This window comes from Myodes glareolus, chromosome 4, assembly GCF_982192425.1.
Source record: "Myodes glareolus chromosome 4, mMyoGla1.1, whole genome shotgun sequence".
In the NCBI taxonomy this organism is placed as follows: domain Eukaryota; kingdom Metazoa; phylum Chordata; class Mammalia; order Rodentia; family Cricetidae; genus Myodes; species Myodes glareolus.
The window spans coordinates 54,957,651-54,978,129 of record NC_142029.1 but is presented as its reverse complement, the minus strand read 5'-3'; the positions used below and the strand labels follow the sequence as shown (position 1 = coordinate 54,978,129).

The 20,479-nt window shown below is 43.9% G+C and overlaps 1 protein-coding gene and 1 long non-coding RNA gene across 2 annotated transcripts in view; one reads left to right on the top strand and one right to left on the bottom strand.

The window, feature by feature from the left end:
- LOC146894641 (uncharacterized) overlaps positions 1-11,240 on the bottom strand; it is a 42,637-nt gene extending 31,397 nt beyond the window's left edge. Inside the window, exon 1 of the long non-coding RNA XR_015737694.1 lies at positions 10,488-11,240. This is a non-coding gene — a long non-coding RNA (uncharacterized LOC146894641). The remainder of the gene's footprint in view (positions 1-10,487) is intronic.
- Positions 11,241-11,426: 186 nt separating this feature from the next.
- Positions 11,427-20,479, top strand: part of Atp1b3 (ATPase Na+/K+ transporting subunit beta 3) — a 31,942-nt gene continuing 22,889 nt past the window's right edge. The window contains exon 1 of the mRNA XM_085689576.2: positions 11,427-11,684. Coding sequence (XP_085545702.1) covers positions 11,576-11,684 — 109 coding nt within the window. The 5' untranslated portion in view covers positions 11,427-11,575. The remainder of the gene's footprint in view (positions 11,685-20,479) is intronic.

Below are 20,479 nucleotides of genomic sequence, written 5' to 3'. Positions count from 1 at the left end.
AATGGTACAGTCACAGGAGCTCCCTCTCTTCATGGATGCGACTCCTTGAGTCTTTCAAAATCCTGTGTACCCGGGCAGACACAGTCAAGGCATGTTCTCATGCCTTCACGTGTTTTCCCAGAGGGAGCCTGAGGAAAGGCCTTAGTCATCCCTTATCACCTTGCAGCCTCCTACTCAGGCAGTGGAAATGTCCAAACTGTATGAGCAAGCCTTGTGCCTTGTTTTACGTGATGTACACCATAGAGAGATTGAGGTTTTTTGTTTTTGGTTTTTTGTTTTTTTTTTCAAGTCAGGGTCTCACTATGTAGCTCTGGTTGTCCTGGAACTCACTTTGTAGACCAGCCTGGCCTCAAACCCAAAGTTCCTTCTGGCTGCCTCCCAAATGCTGGGATTAAAGACTTGTGCAACACTATGCTCGGCTGAGATTTAGTTTTTCTGATCTAATTGGAAGCAGGGCTCAGTGGACCATGGCGGGCTGGGAGATGGAGCCTTCCTAAATTAGGCTGCTAAATACTGTAACAATACTGTAACTACTTCATCAGTCAATCCAGAGGTGATTCCTCCCAAGAAGTAGAATGTGCCAGCTCTCCTTGGTGGTTCAAAACACAGCCCTATTTCAAGTATCAGTGTCAAATTACAATATCATTACCTTGTATCCAGAAAGAATTCCTATTTACCTTCATTTCGAAGGGCTAGGGATTGAACCCAAGCCTTGCATAAACTAGGTAGGCATTTCTACCCTCAAGCTACATTTCTAGTCTCAGGAAGAATCTAAGAGGTTTTAAGCTGTGGATAGGGTCTAGACTCACAGTGGGTTCTCAACCTGTGGGTCAAACAACCCTTCTGTAGATGTCATGTAAGACCATTGGAAAACACATTGTAAAAATTAATACAATTCATAACAGTAGCAAAATTACAGTTATGAAGTAGCCATGAAATAATTTTATGGTTGGGGGTCTCCACAGCATGAGGAACTGTATTAAAGGGCTGCACTATTAGGAAGGCCAAGGACGGCTGGTCTAGAGGAATCTAGTCAACCGTCAACTCCAATAGTGAATGATACAGTAGAAGATGTGTATGCCTGTATGGTATGTGGGTGGCTGGTTGCTTATTTTCCTTTCCCAGAAAGTTGAAAATGTGAGGAACCAGCCTAAAATTAAGGACATTCTTGGGAAACTAGTTTCCCAAGTGTCTTTCACAATGCCGCCCCTCTTCTAAAGTCCAGTTCTTCCTACTCGCTCTTGCATGGGAATGAATGATTTCAAGGCAGAGACTGGATTACATGTTTCAGCTCAGTGAGTTCAAAGTCAGTGTGAGCTGCATATGAGCAGCTCCTGTCTCCAAACCCCAAGAGAAGGGTATAGATTCAGTAGCTCAGTGCTTGCTCAACATGCTTGTGGCCCTGGATTTTAGCCTTAGAAATGGAGTGGCTCTGGATTCAAGTACGAGTGTGTGTGTGTGTGTGTGTGTGTGTGTTCTGGAAATTAAGCTACAAACTTGTGCATGCTATAGGTAAGAGCTCTAGTATTGAGCAACATCCGGAGTCCCTAGAGGCATTTAAATAGATTATAGGATTTCTCTCCCTTTTTTTTTTCTTTTCTTCTCTCTGGTCTCCATGACAGCTTTAAATGACCTCAGTCAGGGCCACCAAGGTCAATGACATGACGTGTGGGAGTTTTGAGAGTTTGTCTTTTCTGTGTGAAATCCTGCAGGCCTACAAACTTCTGAAAATAAACCATGAGGTAATGGAACAATCAATGGAAAGCAAGATTCCAGGATTTGTTTAGATCACTTGGGCCTGGAACCAAACCTTTCTTGACACCAGGAACCTCTGGACTTTGCAGCAGCGTTCACCTGTAAATTCCCCTTACTGTTCAATTTCATTTTCTCTCTTGTTTATTTTTTACTTTTTTATGATTTGACATCTATTTATCATGTAGTAATGTATTTTGATTATATTCACCCCCAATTATCCTCTCTTGTCCCAACGTGTGTGTGTGTGAAGACAGCATCCCACAGCACTCCCCTCCTTCCCCTTTCAGTGTTCTCAGAACCCTGGAGAAGGTGATGTTGATTTCCCATTTATGGCTGAACACTCACAGTACCTGGCTCTCAGTCCTTTGACTGGTTTTGAGTCTCTGCAGTAACTGTTGCCCACTATAAAAGAAACTTCTGTGACCAAAACCGAGAACAGGACTGGCCTATGAGTATAAACATGGTGGCAGTTGCAATAAGATGTCCCCTCATCTTAGGTATTTGAATACTTGATCCTTAGTTAGTGGTGCTGTTTGGGGAGACCTAGGAAGTGTGGTCTTTGTTTTGTTTTGTTTTGTTTTGTTTTTTGGTTTCTCTGTGTAACAGTCCTAACTATCCTGGAACTAGCTCTTATAGACCAGGCTGACCTCGAACTCATGGAGATCCACCTGCCTCTGCCTCCAAGTGCTGGGATTAAAGGCATGCGCCACCACTGCCAGGCTGGAAGTGCAGGCTTATTGGAGGAAGTATGTCATTGGGGATGGGATCTGAGCGTTCAAAGATTCCCACCATTCCCTGCTTGCTCTCTGTCTCATGCTTGTGGTTCAAGGTGTGAAATCGCAAATCTCAGTTTCCAGATCCAGCCTCTGTGTGTACCACCTGCTGCCAGGCTGTCCTCACCTTTATGGACCACAACTCTCAGGCACCATAAGCCTAAATAGGTCTTTCTTCTCTAAGTTGTCTTGGTCATGGTGTTTTAGCAAATCAATAGAAAAGTAGTTAATACTAATAGAAGTATTTAGAAAGCAGTTTGACAGGCACAACATGTCCATTTATCAAACCAACATTATGATCTCCCAAGCCACTAGCAACTTAAATTTACTTGAACAGTAAGAGGAATTTCCGGCTTGTTTACATCAGCAGGCACGAATTCCTTCCTGTGAAGTGGGTCACAAGTCCATCAGAACACACTGTTGTCCCAGTGTGTACACCCTGCCTGGAAGGTCAGCAGTGTATCATGTAGGGCCCACAGTTGAATAAGACCGTAGATGATTCCCTCTACACTCCCCTGAGCAGTCCACATCGAACCTACCAGTACTATGAAAGCCAAACAGAAAGGAAGAAAGCTCCAGCTTGACTTTTCTGTGTTCTGCAACCAGCATGTGTGTCTCACAACCTAATTCTGATTGGCAATCAAGATCAATGCTGTCCTTGTCACTGTTCTATGGCTGTGAAGGGACACCTTGACAATGACAACTTTTTTCTTTTTTTTTTTTCAAGACAGGGCTCCTCTGTAACAGAGCCTTTGTTGTCCTGGAACTCACTCCGTAGACTAGGCTGGCCTTTGTTGTAGAAAGTCGCTTGTTTGTTCCTGGCTTCTCAGCCCCAAAACAATCACACAGAAACTATATTATTTAAATCACTGTTTGGCCAATCGCTTAAGCATATTGCTAGCTAGCTCTTTTATCTTTGGTTAACCTATTTCTATAATTTTATATTTTACCACAAGGCTCATGGCCTACCAGCAAGGTTCTGGGGGGCGACTTGCGTCTTTCTCCTCTGGCAGCTCCATGGCAGCTCCCTGACTCTGCCTCCTTTCTCCCGGCATTCAGTTTAGCCCCTCACCCCGCCCCCACCTCTGTTCTGCCCTGAGCAGGCCCAAGACAGTTTCTTTATTCATTAACCAATAAAAGCAACACATATACAGAAGGCCTTCCCGCACCAGGCTCAAACTCACAGAGATCTGCCTGCCTCTGTCTTCCAGGTATGGGGATTAAAGGACAATGGCAACTCATATAAAAGAAAGCATTTAATTGGGGCTTGCTTGCAGTTTCAGAGGTTTAGTCCATTATCATCTTAGCAGGGAGCATGGCACAGGCCGGCGTGGTGCTGGAGAAGTGGCTGAGAGTGTTACGTCTGGATGTGCAGGCAGTAGGAAGAAAGAATCACTGAAACCTCAAAGCCATCCCAGGGACACACTTCCTCCAACAAGGTCACACCTACTCCAGCAAGGCCACACACCTCATAATCCTTCTCAAGTACTGCCACTTCCTGGTGACTGAGCATTCAAATGTATTAGCCCATGGGGTTTGTTCTTCTTCAACCACGCAAATGCCAATGGCCTGTGTTACTTGTGGAGGGAGGGAGGGAGGGAGGGCCACGGGGAATCCCCTGACAGCTCATGGGCAGGTATCCAAAACAGCACTGGGGTATTTAAGAGTCTATGACTTACATACTATTTCTTGGGAAAGATAACTTAAGAATGTGCAACATGGGCTGGAGAGATGACTCAGTGGTTAAGAGCACTGACTGCTCTTCCGGAGGTCCCAGGTTCAATTCCCAGCACCCATATGGTGGCTCACAACCACCTGCAATGAGATCTGGTGCCATCTTTGTGCCTGTAGGGACACATTCAGGCAGAAGACTGCATACACAATAAATAAATCTTAAAAAAAAATGTGAAACACAATATGTATTTATGGAGATTTCCCAGTTTCCAAACCAACAGAGTGAGTTTCAGGACAGCCAGGCAAGCTTTGTTTATTAAAACATAAATAAAATATTACTATACCCATATATAGAAGCACATTGGAGAAACAAAAGGTAATTTTGAAGAGTTCCAGAGCGAAAGTCGTGTATTGGCGCCTTGTCATTTCTTCCTCTGGTTTTCCCTCTCAGGTTTTCTTGTTATTTTTTTCTTGCATTTTCTTTTCTTTTCCATTACAATAGCCATCTTTCTTGTAAAAATCAAACTATTAAATGTATATTTTCAGCCTTTTTAGATTTAAAATAAAAAGCCTCCCTGCCACTATTCCCTTGGGTGGCTGTTCTTCAGGTGGTCCCGCTTGCTGCCCCAGCCCACTTCCGTAGCATCTTCCTGATGGCTGGTCCTCTGAGTTGATGAGCATCTTGCTAAATTACCCTTGTCTCTGGACTTCTAACAAGAATTCCTTTCTCTTGTCCTTTTGCTTTTCTTTTGGGAGCCTCATTGAGCTTTACTTTAGGTTCTCAAGTATGTTTTTCTTTCTTTTGTTTTTGAGATAAGCCCTAGATAGCCCTATCTGGCCTTGATTTGTGGCCTCTTTTTGTGCCTCTGTCTCCTGAGCGCTGCTGGGACTGCAGACAACGGTACCACTGTACCCAACCGGATGTGTTTGTCTGTGGAATTCGCACCCTGAACAGGTTGGCCTTGAACATGGTATGTGGTGGGTGATGACCCTGAATGTCCGGTCCACCTTTATTTACCTCCAAGTGTTGAAGATACAGGTGTGTGACACCTACGTGTGGCTGGGGATCAAACCAGTGATCTCGTGCATGCTAGGGTAGCACTCTATAAATTAAACTACATCCCCAGCCCTGATTTTCTTTTTAATTTTAGAAAATTTTTACTTCTAGTTGGGCCTTGTGGTGTAGGCCTGCCATCCCGTCCGCTTGGCAGGAGGATCTCAAGTTTAAAGCTATCCTGAATAAATGCGTGTGAGTCTGTCTCAGAGTCAAAAGAGGGCTAGGGTTTAGCTTAGTGCTTGCTTAGCAGTTGCTGAGGTCCCATTTTTCTTGTTTGCTTGTTTATTTGTTTTTTTGAGACAGGGTTTCTCTGTACATCCCTGGTTGTCCTTGAACTCCCTCTGTAGATCAGGCTGCCCTTGTATTCAGAAATCTGCCTGCCTCTGCCTCCCCAGTGCTGGCATTAAGAGTGGGTGTCTCCACCACCCGGCAACCCAGTTTCCATTTTTAGTATCATACACATGTGCACACACTTTTTGCAGCATTGATAGCTTGTTGACTAATGGTGGGGCCTTATGTGCTCCCTTTCAAACAACAACAACCAGAAAAAAAAACATTGAATTTATAGCTACTTTTGACTATTTTTCACTAAGTGAATCAGAAAATCACATGTCAGGGAGCTTGCCTATCCCCTGCCCACATTTGGTCGTAGGGTTAAACTCACACCACCATGCGTGATACTCCAGCACCAGTCAATCAATCTCTGAGAACTGCCAACACTTTTCAAAGGGCTTATGGGAAATTGCAAATCTATGCAAGGCAGACCAAGTTTGGTGGACCCCTTTTCATCCAGTTACCAGCTTCAGTAAATCAGCACCCATGGTTTACCTCCTCCCAGTGCTGCAAAATTTTACAACTGAATTAAGTAAATAACCTCTTCCAGTGAATCAGTTATTTGGATTTATTATGTTATGTCTGATTATATCAAAAACCGGTTACTTTTCTGTATGCTTGAGTCTTTTTTTTCTTTTTTTTTTTTTTTTTGAGACAGAATTTCCCCTGGCTGTCCTGGAATTTGCTCTGTAGACTAGGCTGGCTTCAAACTCAATGATCTGCCTGCCTCTTCTTCCCAAGTGATGGATCAAAGGTGAGTGCCGCCACCACCCGGCTTGTTTATGTTTTTTAATTATTTAAGAGCATTGGTGTTTTGTCTCCATGTATGTTTGTGCAAGGGTATCTGATTCTTTGGAGCTGGAGTAAAAGAGAGTTGGGAGCTGCCATGCGGATGCTGGGAATTGAACCCAGGTCCTGTGGAAGAGCAGCCAGTGCTCTGAACCACTGAGTCATCTCTCCAGTCTCATTATTTGTTTATTTGTTTGTTCTGAGACAGAGTTTCATTTTATATCCCTGGTTGTTCTGAACCTTGCTTTGTCAATCAGGCTAGCTTCAAACCCACATAGATTCTTTTGCTTCTGCCTCTCAACTGCTGGGATTTCCAGTGTGTGCCACCATACCTGGCCTACAACATGATCTTTTTCTTGTGAAACACCAAACACAGTGGCTATATAATCTACTTTATGCTGCTATGAACAAAGCCCTGAAGTTGGTGTGATAGTTTAAATAGAAATGGCCCCCACGGTCTTGGGTGTTTGACTGCTTGGCCGGCAGGGAGTGGCACTCTTAGCAGGTGTGGGCTTGTTGGAGAAAGTGTGTCACTGAGGAGGGCTTTGAGGTCTCATGTGCTCAAGCTCTCATCAGTGTGCCTCCCAGTTGCTTCTGCTGCCTGTGCGAGATGTGGAACTGTCAGCTCCTTCTCCAGCACCATGTCTGCCTGCGCACGGCCATGACGATAATGGAATAACCCTCTGATTCTGCAAGCCAGCCCCAAATAAACATCTTCCTTTATAAGAGTTGCCGTGGTCATGGTGTCTCTACACAGCAGTACAAACCCTAAGACAGTTGATTACTTTACAAGGAAATTGAGTTGATTTAACTCACAGGTCTGAGGCTCAAGAGCACAGCGCTGGCATTCTGTTGATTCTTGACAATTTCATACATGCATACAATAATGATCATGTTCCCTGTGTTCCCATTCTTTCCTGACTCCTCCCAAATCTATCTCAACCCCTTCCCAGCTTCATGTTTTCTTGCTTCTTGTCTTCCGCTTTTTAACTAATCCCTCAAGGCCAATTTGTGCTGTCCAGATGCTCCTGTGGGGGACCGTTCACTAGAGTGTGGTCAACCTACCAGGGGCCACACCCTTAAAGGAAGCTCCTCTCCCTCCTCCAGAAGCCACCAACTGTCCACAGCCTCTCACGCTCAGCTAGGGGTGGGGTCTTGTGAGTCCCTCTATGTTGGAATGTTGACTGGATTCCACCACGGCTGCTGTGAGTTCCTGAGTCCAGTGGTCCTGTTGTATTCAGGAGACACTTTCACTATGGCTCTCCCTGGCCTCTGGCTCTAACAATTCTTCCTCATCTTCCTTGAAGGTTCCTGAGTTCTGGGAGAAGGGAATGTGATATAGAGGTCCCATGTGTGGCTGTGTGCTCTGCAGACAGGCATTCTCTGTGCTTTGTTCAGTTGTGAGTTTCATGAGCAAAGAAACGTCTCTGAGGTCTCTAAGTTGTGCTAATGCATGGGTATAGAGATACCAATTTAGAGAGCAACTTGGTATGTCCATCCAGCAGAGTAAGTAGTGAGGCTCACCCCAAGCCTAGGCCTCATTTCTGAAATGCTCTATGACCTCAACACCTCTATACTGGGAGCAGGGTTCTTTGAGGGACACACTCAGACCACAGCCACACCACAGCAGCAGCTGACAGCATTCACAATCATAGCAACAAGGCTGAGGATGGGGCTCGGTGCCTATCACATGAGACCCTGGGTTCCATTCTCCACAATATGGTGCAGCGAGTAAAGGTATCATGGCATGTGCATACACACAGAATAGACAAATACACAACAAAAACTATAAAAAGCCCCAACTCTATAACTACAAATAATAATGGCCATTTTGGGGGCTTTATGGCACTTTCCAAGCCAGATCTGTGCCCGTGCCTTATTTTTTCTGATTATTATTGCATGGCCGGGGGATCTGTGCTGTCGTGCACATGCAGAGGTCAGAGGAAAACTTTATGGAGTTGGTTATCTCCTTCCATTTTTAAGAGGGTTCACTGGGAACTTGGGTTGCCAGGTTTGTGCAGCAAGTGCCTATATCTGCTGAGCCTTTTAGCTGGCCCTTTAAATTTTTTTATATTTTATTTTTTGAGATAGGGTCTTACTGTATCCCTGGCTGTCCTGGAACTCAGTATACATCTGGTGTTGCCCTCAAATTTGTAGCAATCCTCCTGAGTAAGACTCTGTATGAGAATGGCCCCCATATGCTCATGTGTTTGCATACTAGGTCCCCAGCCGGTAGAACTGTTTGGGAAGGATTAGGAGGTGTGGCCTTATTGGAGGAGGTGTGTCTCTGCTTCTGCTTTGTGTGTGGGTCAGATGGAAGCTCTCAGCTACTGCTCCAGCATCATGCCTGCCTGCCTAACACCATGTTCCCTTCCATGATAGTTATGAACTCTCTCTGAAACTGCAAGCGCCAATAAATTCCTTCTTCTATAAATTGTGTTGGTCTTGGTGTTTTCTCACAATAGAAAAGTAATTGAGGCTCCCAATTGTTGGGACCGAGGGTACAAGCCTCCATTCCCTGCTGTTCACACCATTGTTTTTTGAGGTCTTGAATCAGGGTCTTATAGCATAGCTAGGGTTGGCTTTGGAAATCACCATGGAGCCCAGGCTGGTCTTGAACTTACAATCTTTTTATCTTCTGCAAACTGCCGTGACGAGTTCTCCTTGGGGTTCTGTTTCCTTACAAACACTTTGCTGGCATCTCACTATTTTTGACAGTTATGTTCACATACTCCTTTCCGCAGAGCAAAGCCATTTTCTATGACTGGTTTTATTACTGGGTGCTTTTAAATAATCCTTTAGCAAATGACATCTCGACACTCTTGCAGATTGCAGGACACAGTTGTTGATAGTCTTAAGCACAACATGTAGTCCCAGCACTTGGGAGGTGAAGGTAAAAAGTTTACTTATTACTTATAATAAGAAAGTTTTGCATCAGCTTTGAAATTTAAATTAAAGTTGGCATCCTGCATTTTACCTTGGCAAAGCAACTTCTCTTATAAAAGAGAAGGTTACCTACAAGGAATATGACTGAACTTGATATTTCATCTGCTCGTATTTGGCAGGTTCATATCCCAAGACAACCAGTGTTTTCTCTTCCAGGTCATGCTCAGTGATTACACAGGAGAGAAACAAATCGTTCCCATATTGTGGGAGTAAGCTATGATACTTTTGCCAAACTGCAATCTGTTGGAACTGGCTGCCATACTAACTATGCTAGCCATGAGTTTTGAAAGTGTTTACTCAATTATATTTATATTTGAACACTTATTTAGAAAAACCACATAGCACTAAGTATAAAAGTCATATTATGGCCTCTAAAAACACAGAAACAAACTCTCAGACAGCCACTGACATCTTTGAAACATGATTTTCTAATGTTCTTGTTTTCCGTTTTTTTTGTGTGTACTAGGTAATTAGTTCTTAAGTATGTGTGTTATTAGCACATATAAGCAGATAGGTTTTCTATTTCATTCCAGATACTCTATGTTTCTTTCTTCTTACCTAAACTAAAAAGCTTATAGTTAATTCTAACGGTACTCTAGCTCTACCCTTGACTAGAGTTCAGTTTTTGAGGTAAGATTATTTTCATCCCTTTGTCTTCAACCTTGCCTATAATCTAAAGAAATGCACTCTAGGCTCCTTGAGCGATATTTTGGTATTTCTAATATCAGCTCCGTGCCAAAGTCTACAAAATGCTCCTGCAAACCTTCTGGTTTTGTTGGCTTAAAAAAATAACTGGAAGGCTGAGTAAACAGCTCAGTTGGTAATGTGCTTGCCGTGTATGTGTGAGGCCACGGGTTCCATTCTTGCCCTCAAACCCCAACACGCAAAAACAAATCAATTAACAACTGGAAATCAGGCATGGCAGCACATGCCTGTAAACTCAAGAGGTTGAGGCAAGACTGGAGCTTGAGATACACAGTGTCAAGTGAGCAAGCTACATATAGGAAGATCCTTTCACAAACCAAACTTGATTTTACATGATCATCATAAATTAGGGGAGTTAGTGAAGACAATTACTGCAAAGTGTGTTGTGTTTATTCATTATTATTATTATTTAACAGAGGCAATATTCCATTTCTTTTCCGAAAAAAATTACTCACCTACTCAAACTCCCATTTTGAGTCTTTTTAAAGCTCATCTATGATGTGAAAACACTTTGCTCTTCAGCTCCATCTTCTGTAGAATGCTGCTTACATCCTCTGCTCCTCCACAGCGCAGCGGCCACCAGTGGCAAAGAAACACCAGCAAAGCGTTCAAGCATCCATACTCCATCAAGAATTATAGTTAACAATTGGAGTGACCGGGGCGGGGAGTGGGGGGAATCAAGGTATCTTTTAGTGAACAGGAAATCTCGGGAAAACATTTATATTGATTTCATTGATATGCTTAACTGACTCTGGAGAAAAAGTATTCTGCACCCCATCTTGTTAGCAACATACTTAGAATAAAATTGCCATGCCCGAGGCCCCGGGTCAGGTAGCCCACAGCAGCCAGTCCACGCCGGACGCTACAAACGCCGCCGAGGCCCTGCCACAGGTGTCTTTTAGCGACGTCACAGAGCCCCGAGGAGAATGCGCCACGGCGGTTAGCAGGAGGCCCCTGGGTCGAAGACACCCTCCAGGTTTTGACGGCTACACCACAAGTTGATGGCCGAAGGCCTGGGCTTCCAGTGGAGAGCGCTGCAGACTCCGGTGCCCACCGTCCTCTAGCCACCACCCAGCTGGTCACTATGCCCTCGAGAGTTCCGCCCGTAGCCCAGCGGTGCTGGGCGGGTGCCAGAGGCACACAGAGCCGAGGCTGGGCGGGGCCTGTTCGGGGCGTGGCCTTGCGTCACGGGCGGGGCCTGGCAATCTGGGCGTGGCTGTCGGGGGTGGGGCCATCCGGGCGGCGCTTGGCCTTCGGGCCGCGCCCAGCCGGGCGGGAGGCAGCGGCCGCGGTGCGCGCCAGCGGCTAGGGGATTGGCTGCGGCGGGCGGAGACGTCAGGCTCCCGCGGTCCCAGCGGCCGCCCGGCGCGGCGCGGCTCAGTCGGCTCGAGTGGTTTGGTAACGGAGAGTTGGCTCCGGCCCTGCAGTCCTCTGCCGCAGTCGTTGGGCTGCGCCGCCGCCGCCGTCGCCTGGACGCGCCGCCGAGCCCTTCGTCGCCTCCAGTCCCGCGGCCTCGGTTCGCCTCGCTTTCCGCACGCCCACCATGACGAAGACTGAGAAGAAGTCCTTCCATCAGAGCCTGGCCGAGTGGAAGCTGTTCATCTACAACCCGACCAGCGGAGAGTTCCTGGGGCGCACCGCCAAAAGCTGGGGTGAGCGCGCGGCGGGGCGGGCGGCTCAGCGGACGGCCCCATTCATTGCCCGCGGCCTGGGGGCCCGGCTCCGTGGTTGGGCAGCCGCTGCCCCGGCCCGAGCGGGGCGCACGTGCTGCCGGTTCCCGCCGCGAGCGGCGCCGGAAACGGGACCCGCCGGCCCGGCCAGGCCTTCTTTGTGGGGAGCGCGCCTTGGAGGCCCGGGCCGCGCCGACTGGGAAGCCGGACCTGCCCCTTGCCTGCTTGGGCAGAGGAAATTTCCACTGCCCGCTATCTTGTGACTCGGCGACGCTGCCACCCGGACACCCGGGAGAGTGCGGGCGAGCGCCGGGAGTGTGTGTGTGTGTGTGTGTCCGCGCGCGCGTGTGTGCGCGCGTGGGTGGGTGGCTTGCAGGGACGCCTGACGGGGAGTTAATCACTGGGGCACATTGTCCGCGACCATGCACTGGAATTCCGACTGAGAAAGGCCGGCTGGGAGAGGGTTTCTTCGTGCTCGGAGGTCACAACACTTTTCTTCTGCCTTGTGGATTTTGCTTTGGGGAGAGACAGTCCTGTCTAAACACCCCCCCCCCCCGCGTGCCCGCCCCTCGCCTTCAAAACATTTAGTGATGGTTGAATGTTAGCAGCTTTTCTCTGCGCGAACTCATTGTTTTAAAAAGATATAGTGAATCCATCTTCTGGGTGTTGTGCGGCCGTGAGGTGCCTTTTTTGTTCACCAAAATGTTAGAGAAAGTGAACAAGTGTGTTCCATTATTGCCTTTATACTTCAACAATTTTATCTTTTTGAAATCCTTTTAAAGAGTATCTTGTTAATGGACCTTCACTTTTTTTTTTTCTCATTCCGAGCAAGAATAGATTTTTAGAGCTGAGAACCGTTGGGGCATGGTATTTTATTTGAGAAGCTTAAAGACGGTAAATGAACTGTGGCTCAGAAAAACAACTTGAAGTGAGCTCCTGCAGGGTGGAAGGCGACTTTCCTGTCATAAGCTGAAAGGGGCCCTGGAAGGGTGTTTTTTGTTTTTTTTTAAATTCCCGGTCTCCACTTCAGAAATGAGGAAAATGAGACCCAGAGGTTGTGATTTTGCCTATGTAAAATTACATATTCTACGGGGCCAAGAAAAGAGCCCAGTCTCCTTTAATCCCAGTCCAGTGGTTGTATTATCTTACAGATGCCTTGCCTAACTGCCCAGTAATTATGTACAATTTTTATTTAAATTGCTATCTTTTCTTGGGAACTTACTACGTGCTAAGGAAATCAGCCTTCCACCCAGAGTTAAAGAGAGAATGATGATTATTGCTTGTTTCTGTCGTGTACTTTCAACTGAAGCGATCTGGGGTAGTGGAGAGAGATTTATCTTGTAGATTACCTTTTGCCTTTCTGTCTGCCTTCCTCATTTCCAGCACTGAGAATCTTCACCTCGCTAGGGCTTCTGCAGGCTCTCACTGTAGCCCAGACTGACCTCAGACTTACTTTTGGAAGTTCTCTTGTCTCAAGTCACTTACATGAGTGAACATGAGGGCAGCTCAGACAGTGCCGTTTTAATCCTTATTTTAGCATATAGATTTCCTTGGTAATATGCATTTAAATAGATAACATACAAAGTATCTAGAATTGGGCAAAGTATAAGGGTTTTAGTGGAGCATAAAATAGAGTTGGGATTAGCTTTGGAAGAATTAGGCAAGACCTCTTTACGGAATCAGCATTTATTACCATGATGCTCAAATTGTAGATTTCGAGTTTATTGAGGTAATTGTAAGCCAGTGCAGAGCGGCAAGGGTAGTTGACAGCACAAGGACATTCTTTTAAGGAAGTGTGGGTGGGAGGAGGCAGAAATCCACTCTCAGCCTTCAAGGCCGTGGACCTAGACTCTTGGGTCTGCTGTGGAGAAGGGCTCCTACACCCAGACTCATGTATGTGCCTTTGTGGCTTTCTGCCAAGAGGGGTGCTTTTTACTTAAAATCATCAAAGCCCTGTATGAGCCAGCTGCCTGATCCACCACTAACATTCTGACACGTCTTTCTATAATTTGTGTGATGTTTCATTTTTTAAAGCCAAAAGAGATAATAATTGTAGACTCTTCGAAGTATTTGTAAACACCTTGCCATGTTAAAATGATCTCTGTCACCAGTTTTATTAATTTATTTACTTGACTGATGTCCCACTGTGTAAATAGTCTTCTTTCCCCCTATATGTACTGGTTCTTTCTTCATCCTTCCCTTGTGTATGTACAGTTTTCCAAATTTATTTCTTTGGGATCGGTTTGTGGGATTTCTAGGCTGCTCCTGCACACCTTTTAGAGTTTGAAAGCATGTTGTCATGGTGCGTTCCTGGCAGTTTGTCAGAGTATATTCCCACCAAGGATGTAATGGTGTTTTACCCTCAACACTGAGGCTATTCTTAACTTGTGATTGCTTTTACGTTTCTTTAAAAAAAAAAAAAAACAAACTTCTTTATATATTTCTAGTTGTGTCTCCACACGTCCATAAATTTAATGCAGGTAGTAGTTTAAAAAAACACATTATTTTATCCTTTGTAAAGTTGCTGTATGTTTTGTATAAAGGCCTCCTGAGACTTTATAAAGATGTCCACAGTTTTCTGGTTTTATTTTTCTTAGGTCTGCAGTATGTTCCATCTTGATCTGAGGTCTTAGCCTATAAGTACATTAGATACTTTAAAAATCTTTTATTTAAAAAAAATTTTTTTACACTGGTTGTGGTAGTGAATGCCTTTAATCCCAGCACTCAGGAGGCAGAGGCAGGAGGATCTCTGTCAGTTCGAGGCCAGCCTGGTCTACAAAGTGAGTTCCAGGACAGCTAGGGTTGTTAACACAGAGAAACCTTGCCTGTAATTTTGCTGTAAACATTTTAGAAAATGAAAATTTTGCTTATTGCATCACATTACTGTCTTGAAAACAGCTATCTGAAGCTTTTGAGTAGCAGTGTGGGGATTGAGGTATACCTAGAGTTAGTTTCTCAAGCTGAATAGTGAGCACACAGCAGGAGTAAGGAGTTGCCATTTCTGACAAAACAGAACAAAAATGTTGGTGCCTGGTGGCTGATTTTGCAAACATTAAATAAGCTTGTGAATTAAGTACAATTAGAGCTAATGTGCTGAGATTTGGCTGTCATCTAGTATTAAGGTAGGCAGTGTGCCATGAGTTGCAGTTAAATTTATTTGGTTGTTTTGAGTCCTGCTGACTTCAAATTCAGGCTCTCCCACCTCCACTTCCTGAGTGCTGAGATTTTAGGCATTTGTTACCACATCTGACTTACAGTTAACATTAAATTATGGAATGTCATAACAGAAATATATATCCAAGGAAGAGTTGTTCCTTATTGTTTCTGTATTTTGTGTATATGATACACTATGTAAAAAAATTAATTTACATTAGGCATCAAATACAGTAATGTAAGAAATGTGTTTTCAGCAGGAATTGCACTCAAGACGTAGGTGAGAAAAATCACTTGGTGAGTTAGTGAGAGAGCAGAGTCCCAGATTAGAGGTTCTGTTTTGTAAATTATGCCCGGCGTGGTATCATTATAAAGATAAACTTAGGGCATTCTTATCTAGGTTGTCTATTGATAAATGTTGTAGATTAATATTGACTTACAACTCAAGATTCTGATTACTAAGCATAACCACATAAATTCTGGTTCATAACTAGCCGATGTCATCGTGTTCAGATGCCCTTTTTTTTCATAGTAGATTCATGAAGTGCCATTTTGGCAACCACTTGCTTCCATTCTGGGTCCCGCCTTAGCAAATGCTCTTCTTAGGAGACTAGTTAGTTGTCTAGCTGTAGAGAAGGCAAGCGTGGCTACCATTCAGGTGTTGTGTAGCTTTATGAGGTGATGGTCTTCGTCCAGTAAGTAGGACCTTTATGAAGCTATATACATACAGGCACTTTTGAAAAGTTAGAAGACTTACCTTACCTTGTGTGCAGGTTATAAATACGGCTAGTGCAGAAGGGGCAGCACTCGATCAGGGCATGTACTGAAGTGTCACCCAGCAGGAGTAAGACATCAGTCCTAAACTGTCCAGAAAGTAGACCTGTGGTGGATGAAGGAAGGAGGTTACAGGAATCATTGTAATCGTGACCGGATGTGCGTTTGTTTATTTGTTTTGTTTTATTTTTGTTGTTGTTTTCTTTTGTTTTTTTCTGAGATGGGGATTCTTGTTGTAGCTTTGGAGCCTGTCCTGTGACTCTCTCTGTAGACCAGGCTGGCCTCAAACTCCCATAGATCCTCCTGCCTCTGCCTCCTGAGTGCTGGGATTAAAGGTGTGTGCCCCCACTGCCAAGTTGACCATATGTGTTTTAATGTTGTTAAAGAACCTCACTCCCAAATAGTTTGCTTTTCCCCCCTCCCCAAAGTTGATTTCTGAATTTTTTATCAGAATTAAATTGTACTAATAGGTGGGTTTTATTTTATTTTTTAAACCATTTTATAGGCTAACATGGCAGCTCACATCTGTAATTCCATTATTTGGAAATTGGAGATGGAATTACGGAGGCGGGAGGATTGCTATAAGTTGCAAGCCAGCCTAGTGTACATATTGAGTTCAAGGACAGCCAGGTTTCCATAGTAAGACTGTGTCTTAGAAAAACAAAACCTTCCTACAGTAATAATTTTGCAATGGTTTATCATTGCATTTGATTAAGGACTAGTTATTTAAACACTGATTATGTAAAAGAAAAACATTACTTATTTTAACGTTTACTGTTTTTAAATTTTTTTAGATTTTATTTTTACGTATGAGTGTTTTGCCTGCATGCATATCTGTGCACCCTGTATGTGCTTGGCACCCCTGCAGGTTGGGGAGGGTGTCGAATCCCTGGAACTGGAGTTATAGATGGTTGTGAGCTGCCATGAGATTGCTGGGATTCAAACCCAGGTTTTCTGGAAGAGCAGCCAATGCTCTTAACTTCTTAGACATCTCTCCAGCTCCCAAAACATTTACTTTTAAAAGATAAATTTATTGTTTTCTGATATTTGCATTGTGATGGTTTTTAAAATAGAAATACTGCTGGTCTCTAACCATTTCATGTAATTGCTGATGACATTCTAATAGTCTCTTCCTATATGTAAATAAAAGCCTATAATACCTAAAATATAAATAGCTGATTTTATCATTCTGTGTTTAAGGAGAATGACTTTATCTTCTTAACGCTTAGTTAATATATTGAGTAACTGTGTTTCATTTCAGTGGGTCTGTGCACATGCATATTTCAACAATGCACATGGAGAAGTCTCAAGACAACCTGTTAGAGCTGACTTTCCTACTGTTGTGGGTCCCAGGGATCAAACTCATGTCATCAGGCTTGGAAGCAGATAATTTTGCTCACTAAGACACCTTGTTCCCTCACCCTCCCTCTTAAAGACAGTTTTAATGTGAAGACTTGAACTTGAGGCAGTCCTGCCACCTTAGCTTCCAAAGTGCTAGATTACCGGCATAAATGACTGCCAGCTTTTTTGAAAAAAATCACCTATGTAGTAGACTTTGTGTGCTGCCTTGTGAGGTGTATCCCAGCAGCCATGGTGTCTCTGTATTGGGATCCATGGTGTGCATGTCTGTCTAGTCACGGGCTTTTTATATTGTCATAAGCCAGCTTCCTCACTGTGAACTTCATGTGGTCTCACACTTACCTCTTTGTGGTCGTATGCACTGCTTTCAAGGCCTCCTTGGTCCGGAATGGCCAGCTTATTTCTTTCCCCATACTGTTCATTCTCTGCATATTAGTTCTCCCTATTTGTGTGACTTCTTTTGCATGTCAAATCTGCCACAAGCCTTCTGATGTACTCTAAGTGAAAATAATACCTCTTGTTTCTAATACTATGAACCTGATGTGTGCGTGTTCCATAATGCGGGATTTACAGCTGCATTTATGTCCCTGTAGCATCTAGTGTGTTTGGGGGGATGAACAAAGTTCAGCTTGTGATTCATTTAGTCCTGGAAGTGAAATTGAGAGAGCATTGAGTCACTTAGATCTATACTGAAAGTTTGATGTAGTTCATTGTACAAGAAGGCATAATTCAGTCAGCCATATCACTGTGTTCCACTCAATTTCTCACTGATATTGAAGTTTCTAGCATCATAAGGGTGAACATACAAGACATGGTGCATGTATAATACTTGATGTCTCTCAGGAGTCCACTGAGAAGATCATACCAGAACAGAATCCAGACCTAAGTTCCAGTTCCACATCTGTATCTAAGCTTAGATTTGTCTTTGAAGAGCCTCTGGGCCTTGCTAAAGGGGAAAGGGCACAGAATTTCAGACGTCACTGTATGAGCCTGTCTGGATGCTTTCAGCCAGGAAGCAGCAAACACTGAAGGACCAAATGAGTGTGTAGGCTTTGCTGGCTACATGGTGCCTATTGTGGCTTTACCGTTACTCCAAGTGGATGACAGTTGTGTCTGCCTTCTCAGTATTTGATTTGCAAAAATGAGTTGTGTCTGTTGGCTCTAGACATAAAAGTGGTTGTTGTAGACTGACTCAAGAAATATTGAAGTGGGCCAGGTTCAGGAGTACACACCTGTAACCCTAGAGATTGGGACGCCAGCAGGAGAACCAGATGTTCAAGGCCAGCCTGAGCTGTGTGAGACTGTCTCAACCCTCTGTTCCCAAAAGAAGGCATGGAAGAAAAAAAAAATTTGAACTGGTCTGAATGGCATGTAGACTCTTGGGTTCCTACTCTCATGTAACAATTAACACACTTGTTTGCAATTTAACAAATAGGGATCCATACTCAGTGGGTCCCTTGCTACCATCAGTTTCTCTGGGCAATCACTACTATCTGTGTTAGTGCTTTTAAACATGTGATACTTGATATATCTATTTTGGGTAGAAGAAGTCTGGCAGCTTCTTATAAAAGCAAATATACACTTACATCCCAACCCAGCAGTTCTCCTATGTGTTTACCCAAGAGAAATAAAAACATGTCCACAAAAACACTTGTACAAGAATGTTCATATTAGTTCTGTTCGTAATAGCTCTAAACTAGAAACAGCCCAGGTGTCTATCAGTAGGAGAATAGACAAACAAACTGGTATGCCTGCACAGTGGAATACAACTCAACTAAGAAATGTATTAAGGCCATACAAGACATGGATGATGCTGAGTGTGGTGGCACATGCCTTTGATTCCAGCAGTTGACAGTTTGAGGCTAGCCTGGTACACATTGGGATTTCTAGGACAGCCAGAGCTACTCATAAGACCGTGTATTTTAAAAACAAACAAAAGCCCTCATAATTTCATTGGAAAGGCGTCACTGAAGAAAGTACATACTAGATGATTTTATTTGCACGCTGTGAAAATGTCCAGAACGGTGGCTGAGTCTAGAGCAGTGGGAATAGAGATCTACTAGGTTGGTGTGAGGTTATCTCTTCAGTAGGAGTTGGTCGTAGAGGTGAACAAATTTTGTCAAATGTAATGATCTGTTGGAGACTGAAATATTTTCTTGAATGTAAACTTTCCATCAACTTTAACTATTAGGATGGTGAGTTGTTTGGGGGCTGAAGGGCACTGACATCTGCTATTTGAACTGCATTCAGAAACTAGACACAGTAAGGTAAATGTTAACTATAGACTGGGATTCTGGGTGCTCACTGTTAAATTTCATTCAGCTTGCCTGTACATTTGTAAATAATACCGATTGAAATGTCATCACCAGTCTGTTTCCTAAAGAAATTTCAGTTTTCAGGGCTGGAGAGCTGGCTCAGCAGTTAAGAGCACTGGCTGCTCCTTCAGAGGATCTAGGTTTGAGTCCTAGCATCTACATGACAGCTCATAACTGCCTGTAACCCTCACACAGACATGTAGGCAAAACACCCATGTGCATAAGAAATATAAAATTTAAAAAAAACTTCAGTTTTTCCATCAACCCTTTTCTTTTCTACTTTTATATGAAGAGGTAGAGTTTGGGATTTTTTTTTCTATTTACTATGACTTGCCTGTGTTTCAATATCAAAATATGTAGATTTGTTTAATTCTTCTGAATAACTGCATAAATTTCTGTAGTGTGGAGATTTATAGATTGCTTTTTCTAAGTTTTATTTACTATTTGTGTTCTGCATGTGAAGGTTAGAAGACCTTTGTTGAGGTGGTTCTGTCTTTCCACTATGGGTTCTGAGGATTGAACTCAGGTTGTAGGGCTTGCCTTTACCCTTTGAGCCATCTTGCCAACCCCCACTTAGTTTTCTTGTTCATAGGCCTGAGTTGTTCTTACTGTACATTTTTGTAGCTGTTTATGCTTTTCTTTTTAAATATTTGAATTCTACTTTTTAGTTTACTGTGTGTGTTTTGTGTTTGTTATTGGAAATTGAACTTAGTTTTGCTCATGCTAGGTAAGTGCTGTACTACAGAACTGTATTCCACTGTTGTTGTTATTATTATTATTTTGAGACATGGTCTCACTATTAAGCCCTGGCTGATCTGGAACTGGGTATGCAGATCAAGTTGGCCCCAGACTTAGTTTGTCTGTTTCTTCCCACCAAGTGATGGCACGAGCCAGCCACAGCCACCATGCCCAGTTTGTCCCATCCTGTTTGTTTATTATTATAATGTATGTGTTTTGCCTGCATGCATTTGTGTTCGTGCGTGCCTGGTGCCTAAAGAGGTCAGATGAAGGCATTGGAGCTGTCATATGGTGCTGTGCTTTCTCCCCAGTTTCTCTTTCTGGGTGTAGTCCAGGTTTTATGTCTGTCTTTCTACCTTAATTAAGTCTTAAGGATTTGGGGGGGGGGGGTGCTGGAGAGGTGGCTCAGAGGTTAAGAGCACTAACTGCTCTTTCAGA